Below are 17,046 nucleotides of genomic sequence, written 5' to 3' on the forward strand. Positions count from 1 at the left end.
TTTTCAATTACATCGTTTACTTTAAATATTTAAATATATTTAATGATTAGTATTTGCTTAAATTACATTAAACAACAAACGACGAAAACAAACTATGAATTTAAGCCCATTACTACCAGCTCTAATTTAATTTGAAGTGTATTTATTTAAATTTGCATGGTAACCTTTTCAGAATTTAAGCCACACTTCACTAACTTAATTAAATTGTTTGTTATGTTGGCGGTTATTTAATTTTGGTCGGCAAGAGTTTCGTATTTAGTCATGAAAATTATTTTTAATAGTGACAAATTGATGAGCATTAGATTGATAAACAGCCGAATCATCCGGCATAACGAGTAGATATTCAACGGGTTTATAAAATATTCTTATCGATTTGTGACTAATCGTCGAACTGTTCTTTTATGCACACTGTATAAGCCTGGCAACCAGAGTCGTTCCAACGTCGTTAAGGACCTTCATTTGTCTAACCGGGGACAGAGTAAGGAAAAAGTTTCGACCACTTAATGACCCCCGTTCAATGCCAAATGATATGAAATTAGTTTTAGCCTTGCGTTTAAAAATTAAAAGAGCTAAAAATCAATGCAATTTTGCTGCTTTTGACCATTTGGCGTTTTCCCATTTCAAAACGTTGTGGCTGTTTTTGTTTATTATGTTGTTGTTGTTGTTGTTGTTCGAACGGTTCTTGTTGGCATTTGGCGTATGTCAGACGCAACTGGCAGTTCAATAATGAATAATAACGGGGCCCCAGCTAAAAACTTTGCCTCTCCCCCTTGCTCCCATTTGGCCATACTCGCTTGCTGTCTCTTGTGTTGCACGCTGCTCTGTCACAACAGCAGCAACAACAACAGCAATGGCATAGCAAAAACTTTGGCAATATATTTGCAACGCATTACGTGGCATGTCAAGCGTTTTATCGCGCGTATTTTTCAATTTTCGCGCAAGGGGCGTGCCCACACTGCTGGGGCCAAGGGGGGAAGGGGAGAGAGGGGGTCCTGCACTGGCAATGACACGGCCAATACGAGTATGCTTGCTGGGCAGCAAAAATTAAAAAACAGCCACAGTGCAGTCGCCTTTTTCTCCTAATGCTCGCTCATGTGGTGCTCTTGGTCATATATTTCTTGGCCGCCCGCAAAGATAACAACAACAACAACAACAAGAACAGCAACATATGCTAGTCACAAGTGTGTATATGTGTATGTCCAGCGGTGCAACCTCTTCAAATAGTTGCAAAAAAAACAACACACACACATAAACATATACAAAAAAGTAGTAAAAAATAGTTGAAGAGAAGGTTGAGCATAGAAAACCATAGAAAAATGAACGCCCACTGAAACACATTTCCGATGCAAAGAAAGATGAGAGAGGAGGGATTGGGAGAGGCAGAGGAAGAGGCAGCGGGTGCGGGAACGGGAAAGGGACGCTCATATCCGCTTTTTGAGCGTTGAGCACAAACAGGAAACACATTATAGCAGCTGGTAGACAGACTTATGTGTAGCACTGTTGAAAAATTGTTACACACGCTGATGCTGTCACTGGCAGGCGTACTCCAACATCTCCTTCTACTTTTGCTGCTTGTTGATGTTTTGCAACGTGTTTGTCTCTTGTTATTCTTGTTTTTGTTGCACAGTTTTTTTTCTTTTTACATTTGGTAAATAAACTGCAATGTGAGTTATGTCAAGCAACAAACACTCATATACACACACACACACAGACACACCCACACAGACACACACACACATAGTTGCATGTGTGTTGCATAATGGCTGCCATGGCTCATCTATCAAAATACGCGAGCAGCAACAAAAAATTGTAGCATACTTTCGCGGGCTCTAATGGCGACGAAGCTGCAGAAAAAAGTGTTGCCTGCTTAGCGGGGCAGAAAGAGGAAAAAAAGTGTTGTCTACTTATGCGCATTTGTCAATTCGAGATGGGGTGCCATCCATAATAGAGAAAATTGTTCGCTTATGCGGGTAACTCATTTGGAAGGCTAAACGATACAGGAACTTTATGTATAGCAAGTGTACTACAAATTTAAGGCAACAACAAAATAAAGCATTTATTGAACTAAATAGAACACACAGACATGATACATATTCTGCTATTCTGAAGCTACAAATATTTGTATTTTACAATTGCCAATAGACAAGTGAAACCGCCACATTGAAATGGTCTATAAAATTATCTATGACCAGCACTTACGTACAAGTCAATGACCAGCGTTGACTGGATTAATTTTTGGGGCAGATCAGTTTTCTAATGCATTCGGAAAATTCAAACAGCGAATTTTAGTATTCATTTAGTTGCCAAAATGCTTCCCGGCTAAATTTAGCGCACAGAGCAAAGTGGAAAAGAACATGCCCAGCAAATTGCTCATTTATTTGCAACTGTCAATATCAATAACAAATTGGTTGTTGTTATGCTTCACACACACAAACAGAGAGGGACAGAGAGAGGGAGAGAAAGGGAGACTCATTTATATACTATGGAAATGTGCCATACTATCAGTATTTGGGGGTTTCTATTTTTTTTTATTTTTTGTGCTTTGCGCTTGTGTTTGGTTTCTTTTTGGTAACTTTAGCCGGCCCAGCAAAACTGACAGGCAGTAATAAAATAAATGAGCCGCCATTCTTTTAAATTGAGTTTAATAAACGTCACACTTCATCGACAAAAGCACTAGGGCCTAACAAGCTGGCCCAAAAAAAAATACAACAAAAAAAAAACAGAGACTGCAAAAACCTGAAACCGTAACCGTAACCGAAACTGAAACAGAAACTGTACCACGCTTGGTTGACTGCCATATCGTACAGTTCCCGGTCCCTGGCCATAGACCTATACAAATGAACTATGAAATGGCTGGGACAACATGCATATTTTGGACACTCACATACAAACATGTACAAATACATATACAATGGGGCAAGCACACTTATTTATTATTCCCCAAGCGTTTGACCAACGGCTAACCCCAAAAAACTGGAGAGTGGACCGCATTCAAATGATGTCTTATTTAGTTGCCTGCATTGTGGAAATAAAAACCTATAGTTACGAGTACAGCTATTGTATGGATAACCTCGTATGTATCTATGTATGTATGTGTCTATGCAGCCTGACTGGCTGCTTTTTTATGTTTATGGCCTCAAAGTTGTGCAACAGCATCGCGAAATCGCTTACATGAGATTGTAATTACGATAAACGGCCAAGCGCCAAAGCCTTTAAAAATAAACATGAATATATGGAATGTTGTGCAGAGACGAGCTCTACAGGAAAAGGATAGAGGCTGGGAGTGGGGGTAGTATGGCAACAGCAACAACGACGCCTTGTTGGCCATAAACCGCCAAATGAGCCAAATAAATGTTATTTATATAAAAATGTATAAAGCAAACGGCAAAAATTGCAAGTACGCGAGTTTTCTCTTCTCTTCTTCATTTTTTTTTCTCGTTTGCCAACTTGTGTGCAAGCCAATTGCGATTTATTTATATAAAATTCATGCGATATGAAATCATATAGGTAACTAAATATGCCACACAGACAAACAGACAGACAGACAGGCAGACAAACACACAAACACACAAACAAACTGAGCTCAACCAGACAGAGCCATTCAGCAATTGGCTTTTGTGCCAGGGCGTTATGTAAACATTCGACATCGAAATCGCATCGCAGGAGGAGAACCAGGGGGAGGACAATCTAGGACCTAGAAACGGTAAAGCAGCAGGGGAACGTAGACAGGCGCCGTTATTGCGTATAAGCGATTGAGATATTTATTAAGCGCCAGACAACAACAAAATCAAAAAATGAGAAGAACCAAAATGCGAGAAAAAAAAATAACAATAAACAATTCTCGACTCATCAAAACTTTGTTGGCCTTGCCAAAGTTAAAGCTTTCTTTTTTAATATTTGAAGCATAGATTGAAATATATGTATATAGAGAGACAGCAATCCTAACATGCTTAACGCTTAGAATTCTCAAATGATTTAACAAAGAATTTGGAGAGGCGCATGCAAATTGACAGCATAAAATATAATCAAAAATTTATGACTCATTTTATACTTAAAACATAAAACATTTCATAAAAACTATAAAGGATTTTATGAAAATTAATTAAATATATTTTAAGCTCATTTTTTTTTTTAATTAAATTCCCCAAAGCATATATATTTGTAATATTTATGAAATTTCAATCAAAAACATATTCATAAATAGTTATTTATATAAATATGAATTTGATACAAAATTAAGGCTGAAAAGCAAGCTGAAAACTGTTTAAAAGCCGAGCATTAAATGAGTCCTCGAAATTGGAATAAATTGTTGTTCATGACAAAGCCTCGGGTAAAATGCCCCCCGGCAAGACAATACAAAATATGGTGCTCGATATGTGCTCTGTGTACCGAATGCTGAGTGTGTATTGTGGCTATGTGTGTGTTTGGCATATGTAAGCAAATACAAACACTGGGAGAGGGGAATACCTATGGTAAAATAAACGCGCACATAAATAAAAAAGACATTGTCAGAAAAACGCGATGTGCTCGAACGTTTATTTATGGGTCTCGTTCTCGTTGTCGATTTGGACGGCGAGGCGGTCTGGTCTGAACTTATGGCCAAAACAAAGGGCCAACAATCCAAAAAAAAAAAAAAAGGGGCACATTTTTAGTTGTTTGATTGCTAATTAAAATGGCAAATCAAAGCGGCTCCAAGCCGCAATGTTGACACTGTACAATGGCGACGAGGACGAGCCCAGAAACACAGAAACCCACAGCAGCATTAATAGAGCGTGAATTTCAGCGCAAACACATACCGCGCAAGGAGTGGGCGGCACAGTTGTGGGCGTGACTGGTGCTTGTGGTGTGCGCATTTGTAGCCCGCAATGTTTTGCCAATCAAACCCCAAAGTCATTTCATTATTGGCTTTGCGTAATCGACGTCAAAGCGTCCCGGGCAAAAGTCAACAAAGCGACACGCCGATAACGCGGGAAGGGAACACGGCATAGAGAGGATGGAGGCGATGGAGGCGATGGAGGCAGTGGCAGAACTGGAGGCTGTCCTGCAGTCAACGTCAAAACGTGCATGCAGTCAAGCGGATTGAGGCAAATATTTTCACATTGACACGGCAAAAGGATCAGCAGCAGACAGCGAGGACTACAGGACGACGAGTCGAGTCGAGTCGAGTCGATTCGAGTCAAAAGTTGAGTTCGAGATTGAAAGCCGACGCGACTTGACAATAAAGTCAAAAGTGTAAATGACACAGTTCGTTAGGCGTCGCAGAGCATGCAATACATATACATACTATACAGATACAGATACAGATATTATATATTTATATACAAAGAGATATATGTATAAAATGGAGCCATAGATACGTTTGTTATGCAAGCTGGGGCGTGGTCCCAAAAAGGATTGCGGACCGAACATTAATGGAGGCCACAGACAGCCGCATTGAACAAACCAACTCTGTCAGTCATTCAGTCAGTCAGTCAGTCAGTCACTGAGTTAGTCAGTCAGTCAGTCAGCGCAGAAAATTTAATACTGGGCTGCCAGCAGATTTTGGAGTATGACAAATATTTTATGCGCACATCATAAAAGAGCCTCGAGCCTCGAGACTGCAGCAAGCACACACACACACACACACACACAGATACAGAGATAGAAAGAGAGACACACACACACGCCCCAAAAGATACAGAAGACAAACAGTAAGGCAGACAACAGATAGCAGATACAATCGCTAGCCGTGAGATACGAAAGAAAATTTGTGTAGCAGGACAACGCATAAAAAGCAACGCCAAGGCACTAAATAACAACAAGGAGTCAAGCGAGGACAAAGCTTTGAAGTTGCAGCATGGCGACGACGAAGCTGCGAACCAAAAAGGAACACACAAAACAACCAAAAACAAAAAAAAAACAAAAAACAACCAAGAACAACAACATAATATAAAGAAAAGGCAACAAAACAACTACAAGCAAGAAGAACAGAGCAGAGCCAGCAAAACAGACAGAAGAAAATAAAGAAAGGCGAAGAATGCTAAACAACAAAAGGTCCACAAAAAACGCAAAGGCAAAAACGAATGGCAAGGTGCAAATAATACTGAAAGCGCCCCAAAATGTATGCTACACATTTTTGGCAGCTGCCTAAGTACGTGATAGTGTGTGTATCTGCAGCTGTAAATATGTTTATCTCTCTGTGCATGTATGTGTGTGTGTGTGAGTGTGTGCTTTGCCTGTTGACGTGAAAATTTGCACGTCTTTTGTTGTGCATGCGTGTAAATGTTCCGTGGATTTGATTTCGTTTCGTAAAATTGAAAAACTAAGCATTGAAAACAACAACAGCAAACAAGCCAAAAGCAAATGTTTTATTTGTCTACCACACACACACACACACAGACTCACACACTCGCACAACAAATAAAATACACACACTAAGCGCTCAATGCACTGCGTTTTCTGTGCCAAATTCGTTTTGACGGCATCCAAACAAGAGAAAAGGGTTTTTTTTTTCTTTACTTTACTTTGCGGCCTCTTTTAGTTGTTGTTTTTATAATACAAATAACGAGAATCCCTTCAATATATATACACACATATACCTCTCTCCCTCTCTTCCTGTCTCTTCCTGTCTCTTCCTGTCTCTCCTTCTCTGTCTGTGTGTATTTGAGGTCGGGTTGATTGCTTAAGTAAACGCACTCGGGGCAAGCCGCGACGAGCTGATGCCTTCAACTTTACTTGCTCAACATTTTTGGCTTCATATTTTTTGTATTTTATTTGTATTTTTATTTTTGCTCCTTTTTGCTTTTTATTTGTCGGCGTTTGCTGCTTGCTTTTAATGCTGAGCTGGGTCAATTCTTTTGGGCTGGGCACTGATTTTTTGCTTATTTTTATTAATAGACTTTTTGTAAAATGCCAAACAATATTTTCCTCCAGGAAGCATCGACCGAAGGCCGACGGGAAGTGTGCGCTTAAAATTATGCTACACTTTTCAATCAAAAGGGTTTCTTATCTCTCTGTCTGTCCGTGTGCCGTTGTGAGCCTTAGAGTGTGAGTCTAGCGGCTGTTTATAAAGGATAAGTTGCTATGAAATTCCGTGTATGTTTAATCCGTAAATGGATATGTTGTTATGACGCCAATACACAAGCAAAAAAAATAAAATACAAATAAAAATGAAACGATAACTGAAATTCGCTTTTCCTTTTTCTTTCCAATTGGTAAACATTGTCTTAGTCAATTGAAAGGTCGTTGGTGTGGAATGGAATGGACTTTAGCAATCCACTTTATAATTCTTAATCTTCGGTTTATTTCAATATTGCCGACTTTCCTATACAAATTTACTTGCAAAATGCAAATTGACCCTAATTTTTTGATTACTTTCATAATTAAAATACTTTTGTGGCTCCAAGAAAGTTACAATTAAAATACTTCAGGCTATTTTTGAAAATATGTTTTGAAACTTAAATTAATTCTGAGATTTCATTAAAGCAAGATTTGAGGTGGACTTTATGATATCAACAAATGGAAGATAACAACAAATATTTAAGTGTTTAAGGATTCAAATTCTCAGTCTACTAGTATTCTCATATTATTTCAAGAATCATTTTAAAGCTTTAAATTATTTGGACGGCAAAAAATACATTGAATAATATTGATTTAAATATAAATTTATTATTTGCTTACCTTTTTCCAAGCCCACTGATAGAGAGAGGGCAATTGACGCCTGGGTATTTGAATTTCAAGTCAACAAGTTTTTTTGTGATTTGTTTGTCTCTGCTCAATTGAGGTTCTCTTTAGCATTTCCACTTGAAAAAGGCACAATTGCAGCGGGTCATGCACAATCTGGCATAGTTATTAGAATTATGATAGATCTTATTTGGTTTGTTTTTTTATTTGTTTTTATTTTAGATGATAATACTTCGATATTCGTTGTTGTCCAGGCCGAGCACGCGAACACTTTGCACGATTTTTGCAATGGAATTTAGCACACTTCTGCCAATTAATGAAAACCTATTAGAAATTAAAGCGAAACTCAAACAATTTGTAGCACAATTGTATGCACAGTGTACAGTAAACAGTGTACAGTGGGGCTATAAAAAGGAGTACTGTTTGGCATTTGTCCTCTTCCGGCCGCAAAAACTGCAAAAGTGCATGACAGAAATGCCAATGCGAATGCCAAGAACAGAAACAAAGCCATGCGGCCAAATCAAAATGTATGAAATGCTTTCACAAAATACAGAACTCAACATATACATAAACGAAATATGCCTCTCTCTGTGTGTGTGTGTGTGTGTGTGTGTGTGTGTGTACCAACCGCACATGTGGCATGCCTGACTTTCTCTGTATGCATGTGTGTGTGTGTTTATTTGTTTGTGTGTATGTGTGTGCACTTGAAAAGCATTTAACGCAGCCGACGAGTCGCAGCAAGGAGACGAAATTGTTCGAGATAAATGTCAGAGGTTATGGTGTTAATGTCGCTTTTATTCAAAACGGATATCAGTCCAGATCCCGAGAAGCGAGAACAAAGGCGACCAATGTAATAAAAAATAAATTAAATGGAAAATGCAAAAGGAAAAGGCGACTGACATACACAGTCGGATGGATAGACAGACGGACAGACGGACGGACGGACAGACGGACAGACGGACGAACTGAAGAAGAGACTAAAGCGCGAATGTGTCACGGATTTCATTGCTCATTGAATACGCATTCATTTCATGGGGCAGGACACAAAAGGCGCACACACACACACACACACACACACACACAGACAACTGTGCGAAGGACCTGACTGCTGCCATTCGGGGCAGCCGCATCGAGTCACTCAGTCTGCGTACGTAAGCAGCAGAAGGACATACACCAATACACCCATACACACACACAGACATACAGACACACACACACCAACACAGAGGCAAGTCAAAGGCGCTGCGAAAATCAGTGGGCAAAGTAAGCCACAGAGAAAATCAAAACTACGCGCACAACCAAAAAGGCGCTGCCTTTCACAGTCTGTGTCTGTGTGTCAGTATGTCCTGTCATTTGCATGCCTATCTCTGTATGTGTGACCACTGCTTGTATGAGTGTATCTGTGTGTGTTTGTGTGTGTGTGTGTGTGCGCTCTGCCATGCATGTTTGTTGTGTGGCTTTTCTATTTTTGTTGTAATTGTCATTTGGCAATTGCAATTTTCGCATTTTATTGAATTTTACACACACAGGCACACACAAAAGCTTGTCTAACAGATGCGCACACACACACACACGCACACACACACATGTGCTCCGACACAATAACAACATTTTTTTTTTGTCATAATATTTTCATGTGTTCGAATTTCGCGTTACACGCGCTCACAAACAAATTTATTGTTGGCTTTTTGGCTCAATTCATTTTCTTGGTAAACAGTCACGGAATTTGCTAGCGTGTTTTGTTATTGTCGTTGTCGTTGTTGTTGTCGTTGTTGTTGTAGTTGCTATTAAGTATTTGGTGAATTTGTTTTTGATTTGCAACAAATTTTCATACACACACACACACACACACAGAGACACACGTTACACTGTTTGAGGCACATACTACGTGGAGAGAGACTGAGTATATTTGGGAGACGCGTCCAAGCTTGTGTTCTATGCTGGGCTCTGTATGCTGGCCTCTGCCTTGCGGAACCGCCCTAAAACAGTCCGGAGAAAAACTGAAAATGAAAATTTGTGAAAAATTCATTCAAAGCACGCAAACGCATGCCAGACGAAAAGGCAAAGGCAAAGCGCAAAGCCAAAAGCTTTTGCCAAAAATCTCAGAAAAAATACCATTATTTTATTTTAATTTTGCCATAAGCAACAACAAGTGAGAGCAAACACAACGAAAGTGAGAGAGAGTGAGAGAGGAGGTGAGCAAAAGGACACACAATCAATAAGTCCGCAAGACTTTGAAAGCTTTCACTTCAGCGAGAGAGCGAGAGAGTAAGCACTGAGAGCGCAGCAGCCCCTGCCTCCGCCCCTGCCCCCGTTGCTGCCCCAACGTCATCGCCACAGGCAGCACATGCTACCAGCACGTCATGTTTTTTTTTTCATTTTTTTTTTTTAATTTGAGACTCTTCGGGCAATTAACAAGCTGTGGAGGCAAATGTAAACACAGCTTTCATTTAATTGCCAGCGCTTTCACTTGGCGAGCTTAACACAACGTTTGTTTCCATAGATTTTTACCGTTAGTCGCGAGTTTGCCAGCGGGCAAACTTCAAAACTGTTCTCAACTTTGCACTATGTTTGATTTTGATTTTTTGCTGCCTTGCGCTCAACACGTCTGACTTTCAGCGTCGCCACAACACGAATGTCAGGTGTGCGTGGATTCCGGCTCCATTTGGTCTGCTCCTTGGCTGCCAAGTCAGACGTCCTGCCGGAGCGTAGGCGTTTTTGCGAGAGAGCCAAGAGAGAGCAGCTTGAGAGTAAAATGTACCATTTACCGTTATTATTGTGACAGCCAGGGCTGCCAACTTGTTCGACAGCATGCAGAGTTGCTCATGGACAGCTGCCAGGAGTTGCGCAGAGTTGCAACCGTTCTCGTTTACACTGCGCAAAAGCCCGGCGAGCTTTCTAACGGTTTCAAAAGCCGGCATAAGGCAAAGTAGAATAATTATGATGCTGATGTTGATGATGATGGTAATCATAAAGGCTTCTCAAGTGTCCACTCAACGCTCGAGCCAATCAGCCTCATCAATCTGTCAACTCTTTGCATTGAAAAAGAGGAACATACGGCCACTTATGTTGTCGAGCTGAACAAAGTGCCAGCATAACGCAAGGACTTGGAGAGCAACATGTTTAAGGCTCTCAAGGTGGGCAAATTACCGCCGCAGGTCGTGTCCTGTGATCATAATTAGATATAACTGAATGGGCAGCTGCAGCTGCTTCAAGGCAATGCCCGCAGAATAGCGAAACTTGTTCGCCGAGTGCTGCTATGCGGCAGATCCTGCGTCATATGCGGGCTTTAGGCCAGCAAAGGTATGCGTGTTCTGTGTCCTGTATTCTGTGTCCTGTGCCCCGTGCCAAAGGTGCAAATGCAAGTTGCACGAACTGAGATATCAGTTTACACGCTCCCGTTTTATTATTAGTTTTGAAACCCAATCGCCACAGATGTTGATGACTTTGCCCTGCCCTGACTGACTTATTTTTTGGGCACGCCCGCGTTGCAGTATTCAATAACCCAACAAACGATGGATGATGCTGCACCCCCTTTAGTCAGTCAGTCACTCAGTCAGTCCGTCCGTCCGTCCGTCTATACTGCTCGCTAAGGGTAAGCATAAGAGTAAGGGTAAGGGTAGTTTTTTTTTTTTTCTTTCGGCATGATTTTACATAATTCCAACACCCTTCGCTGTTCCCTGTGTGCATTGAACTTTAGCTCTATAAAGTATAGGACATCTACTTAATAGTATATGGCTCTTTTGACGCTTTAAATTGATTCACACCGCACACGCACCCAATGCAATGCCATCACGCACATCCCTGCGCATCCTGTGCGGCTGTGCCCAGTTTGTTAGTTCTTTATATACTCTGTACTGTAGAGAATGAAAACGTAGAGTTTATCAAGCTGTTTCAAAGGAGCTAAAAAACAATTAAATAACTAACTTTATAAAGAGACTGTAGAAAAATGTGTAAGAAATTAATTTTTAAGTTGAATTATTAAAAAGGACACTTCTGTAAGATACATAAAATATATAATTGCTTTTATAGATCTATATCTATATCTGTAAGAACTTAATTTTTAAGTTGAACTATTAAAAAGTATACTTCTGTAAGATACATAAAATATATAATTGCTTTTATAGATCTATATCTATATCTTTATCTAAATCTATATCTATATCTATATCTATAAGAAATTAATTTTGAAGATAAATTATTAAAAAGGATACTTCTGTAAGATACATAAAATCTATAATTGCTTTTATAGATCTATGTCTAGAGATTACAGCATTTTTATTTAATTTTACACTTCTTTCTTTATATTTCTTCAACTATTCCTTGTCATCATATTTTTTACAGGATATCTTAGAGTCGTGCACTCTCTATTACAGCCTGCTGTTAGCTATTTTCCGTGTTGTCATGCATTTGTATTTGATTAAACATTTTTTATGCATTTCCGTTGAGGGCATCATTAGTTGGCGTGTTTCACCGCTTTGGTCCAGCAACGCACCACCCCCGCCTCCATTCTCCAACCTCCACCCCAAAAACCGCCGAATACGTACGCACCCCTTGCTGTGGCACTCGGCATTTCCTTGTGTGCTTAGGCGCAACTTGCATCTGTCCACTTCCGCTATCGAAGTTTCCTATATGCGTGTGTGAGTGTGTGTGTGTTTGTTTGTTTGTTGTTATTGGTTTTAGTTGCTTTTAAGTGCTGGCGAGTGGAGATCGATGAATAGAGCATGTCAATGTCCTTTAGTGGCATTTCATTACATCTGCAGCGTTATTTGTATGCTGCCAATGTCGCTGCCGCTGCGGTTTTGTTTACCCATCAGTTGCAGTTACTTTACGAGCCATCAAAACTGCCCATTGAACATGATGAGAAAATTGCCAAGACATAAACATAAAAACGCCTTCTTCATCATCATCATCGTCATCGTCATCATGAATAGACAGAAAACCAATTCTAGTTGGATTCGACTGGAGTTCTCATTGGAGTAAGGGTAGACTGTGTAGAGAGTGGGGGTTCAATTTCAACCCTCTGATAGAACCATTGTCAGACATGTGCATGAACAGACTTTATGGTTATGAGCACTTCATATAGGAAGTGTTTACTAGCGCCACAATTATAAAGTGATTACCCACCAGCTTGTTCTACGAAGAAGGGAAGCAAGAACTGTTTGCCTAGCAACCCATATTCCATTTTATGGCATTATAAACTGCGCATATTAAGAAAACACCAGAAAATTCTTTTCAGTTTCTTTTTTGTTCGTTTTATTCAAAATAAATAATTAATTTTACAATTGCTTAAAATGTTTTTCGATTTTTTTTTTGTTTGTAGTTTATATAAAAATACAAATATTACGTATAAAAATATATAGATTTATTTGTTTGCTTACAATTTATATTTAAAATTTATAATGTAATTCGTTTGTTATTGTAAATGCACTGTGCGCAGACAAAAAACATCGAGCACAAGTCCTTTGTAAACTTTAGGCTTAACATTTTAATATCACAAAATCTCACTTAACAGTTAGATATGCTTATCAATGATATATTACGTATATGTATATATGAATTACTTAATTCTATATATTGTAGATTGAGCGAAGTTTTCCCATTTTCGTTGTACTCTGCGGTTACAACCAATTGCATTGCATTCTACAGACTAAGGAACAATAACGCTGTGATATTGCTCTGATTTCTTATAAACTAAGAGTTGACTTTTAAGTACACAACCGCCGGTTTATGTTGCTGCCTCTGGCCATGCATATACCACATAAGGGTATATCTATAACTTAAGTTGTACTCTTTAAATACTTTTACTGGTAGTGAAACGCTGGTTCAATGTCCGTTTTCGTAAGCCTAACCAAAAGAACTAACTAACTAACTAAGCTTTATCAACTAAACTAAACTAAACTGATGCTGAGCTAATGCCTCGAAACTTAGGATTCTAAGAAATGACTAGAGTTTACACTCGACTTTGGAACCAGCACGGGAACTGGATTTCATTGCTTAATTTACGTTTTGGTTTTTGCTTTGGTTTACAATGACACTTAAAAACTATTACTGCACAATTTCGCCTGAATTTCGTTTTTTGAATTTTTGAAATTTAATGAAAAAATAAATTTGGAATTTGAAATAAATGTTTGCCTTAAGATAAACCTAAAATTGTACCCGAAATAGTTGAATGTTGAATGATAAATCTAATGAGATCCAAAATAAAGCTGACTAGCTCTTCAATTGACTAGATGAGCGTTTAAATTAATGACTAGAATTTATAGCGAATATTTATGATAATATGAAAGTGAAGATGTTATAATAGCAGAAGAATGTTGTGAGGATGATGTTGAGAATAGTAGTATGAGTTTATATGAGAATGAGATATGAATGAAATGATTTTGAGAATGAGAGTTAAGATGAGAATGGAATATGATTGGATGATAGTATGAAAAGTTTGAAAATGTAATCGAAACAGTGGAATGAATGATTTTAGAGAATTTCAGGGAGAATAATTGAATTAATTGAGAAATAGAAAGATGGACATTTTTTTTGTAGAAAGTAGTGATGAGAGTGTAAGTAATGATAGAAATATGAGTAGTTAGCATGTTTGATGAAATGGTTTAAATATGAAATTAGAGCAGGAAGGTTTTTTTTTTGGTTTGGTGTGTGATATGAGATATGTTAGATGACTAGAAAGTTGACTTGAGAAAGATTAAGTAATGAGTTGAAAAATTTTGCTTTATAGAATTAAAATATATAAGTTTTATAATGACTTTGGTTAAGATTTTTGGTATGTACTGAAGCTTTGGTATAAATTATTGCAATTTGTCGACTAAAATCTGACTAGAGTCTATCTGTATGACTAGAATTTTACTGACTAAACGAAATGCGTGGCCTGGTACAAAGTCCTAATGGCTTTAGCAATATTACTGAGATCATATTGAAGCTGACTAGTGCCACATATTTGGTTGGACTGACTAAATATAAATACTTTAAGTGATTAACTAAAACCTATGCTGACTAGACTGTTTGTCGTCTTTGGTGCTATTTGGTAAATATGTTACAACAATGGAATGTTGGTCAAAGTATAGAGAGAGTTGACTAGAATTGAACTCATTGATTTTAAGAACTAAGACTAGAAACTTGAGAAATTAATTAGTAACTAAATGAGTACAACTAAAATTCAATCAAGGTCGAATTTGCGATTATAAAAACTAGTTTTCTTTGGTCTGTTTTAGCTGCAGTTCTTCCGAAACGAAGTTATGAATTATAAACTAAACTTAACAATTAGCGGACTATAAACAAATGATACAATTGACAGATTGACCCAATCTCACCCTGACTCACTCAGTGCGCCATTGTCGTGTGTTGGATGACGGAGGCGCAGTTCCGAAGATTCGTCAAAGCGGCTGCTGCGATGCTCTCCTCCTCGGTGAGACCGTGCTCCACAATCTGCAGACGGCCATAGCCCGCCGAGGAGGTGGAGGAGCTGCAGTCGGACAGGTAGTCGGCCTCGTAGTCGTAGTGGCTGCTGCTGGCCGCACCTGCCACATAGACGCCCTCATCCTCGTGTGTGCCGGCGTAGGAATGTGAGCTGCTCGCCGAACTGGAGCTGTTGGATTTGTAGACAGACGTCTGGAAGCTGCCAGTTATTGTTGTTGTGGTTGCCGCTGGCTGTCGCTCCTGTTCCTGCTCCGTCTCCGTCTCCTGCTCCTGCTCCTGCTCTGTGTCTGCCACTGACTGCGCCTTCCTCACATGCGTCTGCTGATGCTTGCGCAGATATGCGGCACGTTTGAACTTCTTGCCACACTCGTTGCAGCCAAAGGCCAGCTCCTCGCTGGACTTCTTTGACGTGGATTGAGGCTGCTCCTGTTGATTGCTTGTGTTGCGATTCTCCTTTTTGGCCGCATCCTTCTTGGGCTTGTGCCAGCGTCGATGGGAGGCCAGATTGGCGGGGCAATTGAACTGCTTGCCACACTCGGGGCAACGATACTCGAGCAGCACAATGCAGGCGCAACGATGACGAGCCAGACCGAAGGCATCATCAAACTTGATGCGACACAAGCGACAAACATAGTCACCAATTACATTCTTGATGGCCGCCAGCTCCGCTTTTGTCTCCTCGGTAATCTCGACAATGTTGTACTTGGGATCAATGTCGCCATTGCTGTACTGCATGCTGCCATCGGTGATGTCCTCCAGCGGTCTGATTATCGTGCCCGACACCGGTGAGCTCGTCTCCTCGTCGAACTTTAATTTGCGAGTCGCCTTGTTCCGTGTCGATTTGGCACTCGTTGTGGCTGCTTTGGCGGTGCGCGGTGCCGTGTCCGACACCTTAATGGGCTTAACGGGCGTGGCATCCACGTCGACGACCTGTGATGTGAGACTCTCAGCTGATTTGGCCAATTTGGCAGCTGGCTGCGATTCGCTTTGCTCGCTCAACGAGCGCTTGACTGCAACGGCAACTGCAACTGCAACTGGACTTTGTGGCGGTGTTATCGGTTTCTCTGTGATAACGACCACCTCCTGTGCCACCTCCTGTGGCAAGTGCTCTTCAGTTCGTGCTTCTGCTGGCTCGCTGTGAAGCTCAGCAAATGTGGTTGCCATTGGCACATCACAGCTCGACATTGGAACTGTTGGTATTGGCATTGGCATTGGTATTGGCATTGGCACTGGCGATGGCGGTTTCACAGACAGATCCAATGGAATTTCACACTTGGTTTTCATGTTCAGATAGCGACTGCGATATTTGGGAGGCAGCGATGCCACAGTGGTCAGCAGGCCGAGGCCATGGGGCAGTCCTCCAGCCGATGCATTGTGCAGCAGCTGAATGCTGTGCATGTGCGGATGTGTGTGTGTGTGTGTGTGTGGGTGGCTGTGGTTGCCACTGACGCTGGCTGTCGCTGTGGGCTGGTTGGCAACACTGGCCATTGCACTGTTCCGCGTATCAACGAAATGATGATCAACTGAAACTTGAACGCGCTTTAAGAACTTGGTCGAAACAATAAACGCAAACGAGCAACGAGAAATGGCGAACGATGAACAGTTAAAGATGAATGATGAACGGTGAATGTTGAACGGTGAACGGTGAAACGGTGAATGTTGAACGGTGAATGTTGAACAGTGTGTTGGTTGGGTTTTTGGGGGGAGGTGTTGGAACAAAGAGTTGAAGAACTAAGCAAAAACTTAACAACAAATTGAAACGTTGGCAACGTTGAGCGCTCCTTGGGCTGCTTCCTGTCGGCTCGACGTTTTTGCTGCGAATGACTAACAGCATATCCTGCCGCCTCTATTTATGTGTGCCAAAGGAAAGCGAAATTAAAATCATTGTTTGTGTGTTGTGACGGCGCGGCGTCGCTCTTGGAAATTTCATCCCCCAATTCGAGTCGTTGTCCTTTT

General features: G+C 40.4%; 1 protein-coding gene and 1 long non-coding RNA gene across 2 annotated transcripts; both read right to left on the minus strand.

Moving 5' to 3' along the window:
- Positions 1-7,738: 7,738 nt before the first annotated feature.
- LOC117787741 lies at positions 7,739-10,296 on the minus strand. Its single transcript, XR_004617695.1, has 2 exons — positions 10,174-10,296; positions 7,739-7,818 (listed from the first exon to the last, which is right to left on the minus strand). It is a non-coding gene; the product is annotated as an uncharacterized LOC117787741 (long non-coding RNA).
- Positions 10,297-14,994: 4,698 nt separating this feature from the next.
- Positions 14,995-16,558, minus strand: LOC117788746 (insulinoma-associated protein 1a). The gene is made up of 2 exons (XM_034627589.1): positions 15,403-16,558; positions 14,995-15,363 (listed from the first exon to the last, which is right to left on the minus strand). Exons 1-2 carry the CDS (start codon positions 16,486-16,488, stop codon positions 14,995-14,997), a joined length of 1,455 nt encoding a protein of 484 aa, XP_034483480.1. The 5' UTR covers positions 16,489-16,558.
- Between the last annotated feature and the right edge of the window lie 488 nt (positions 16,559-17,046).

The sequence above is a fragment of the Drosophila innubila genome, assembly GCF_004354385.1.
Source record: "Drosophila innubila isolate TH190305 chromosome 3L unlocalized genomic scaffold, UK_Dinn_1.0 0_D_3L, whole genome shotgun sequence".
Classification (NCBI taxonomy): Eukaryota; Metazoa; Arthropoda; class Insecta; order Diptera; family Drosophilidae; genus Drosophila; species Drosophila innubila.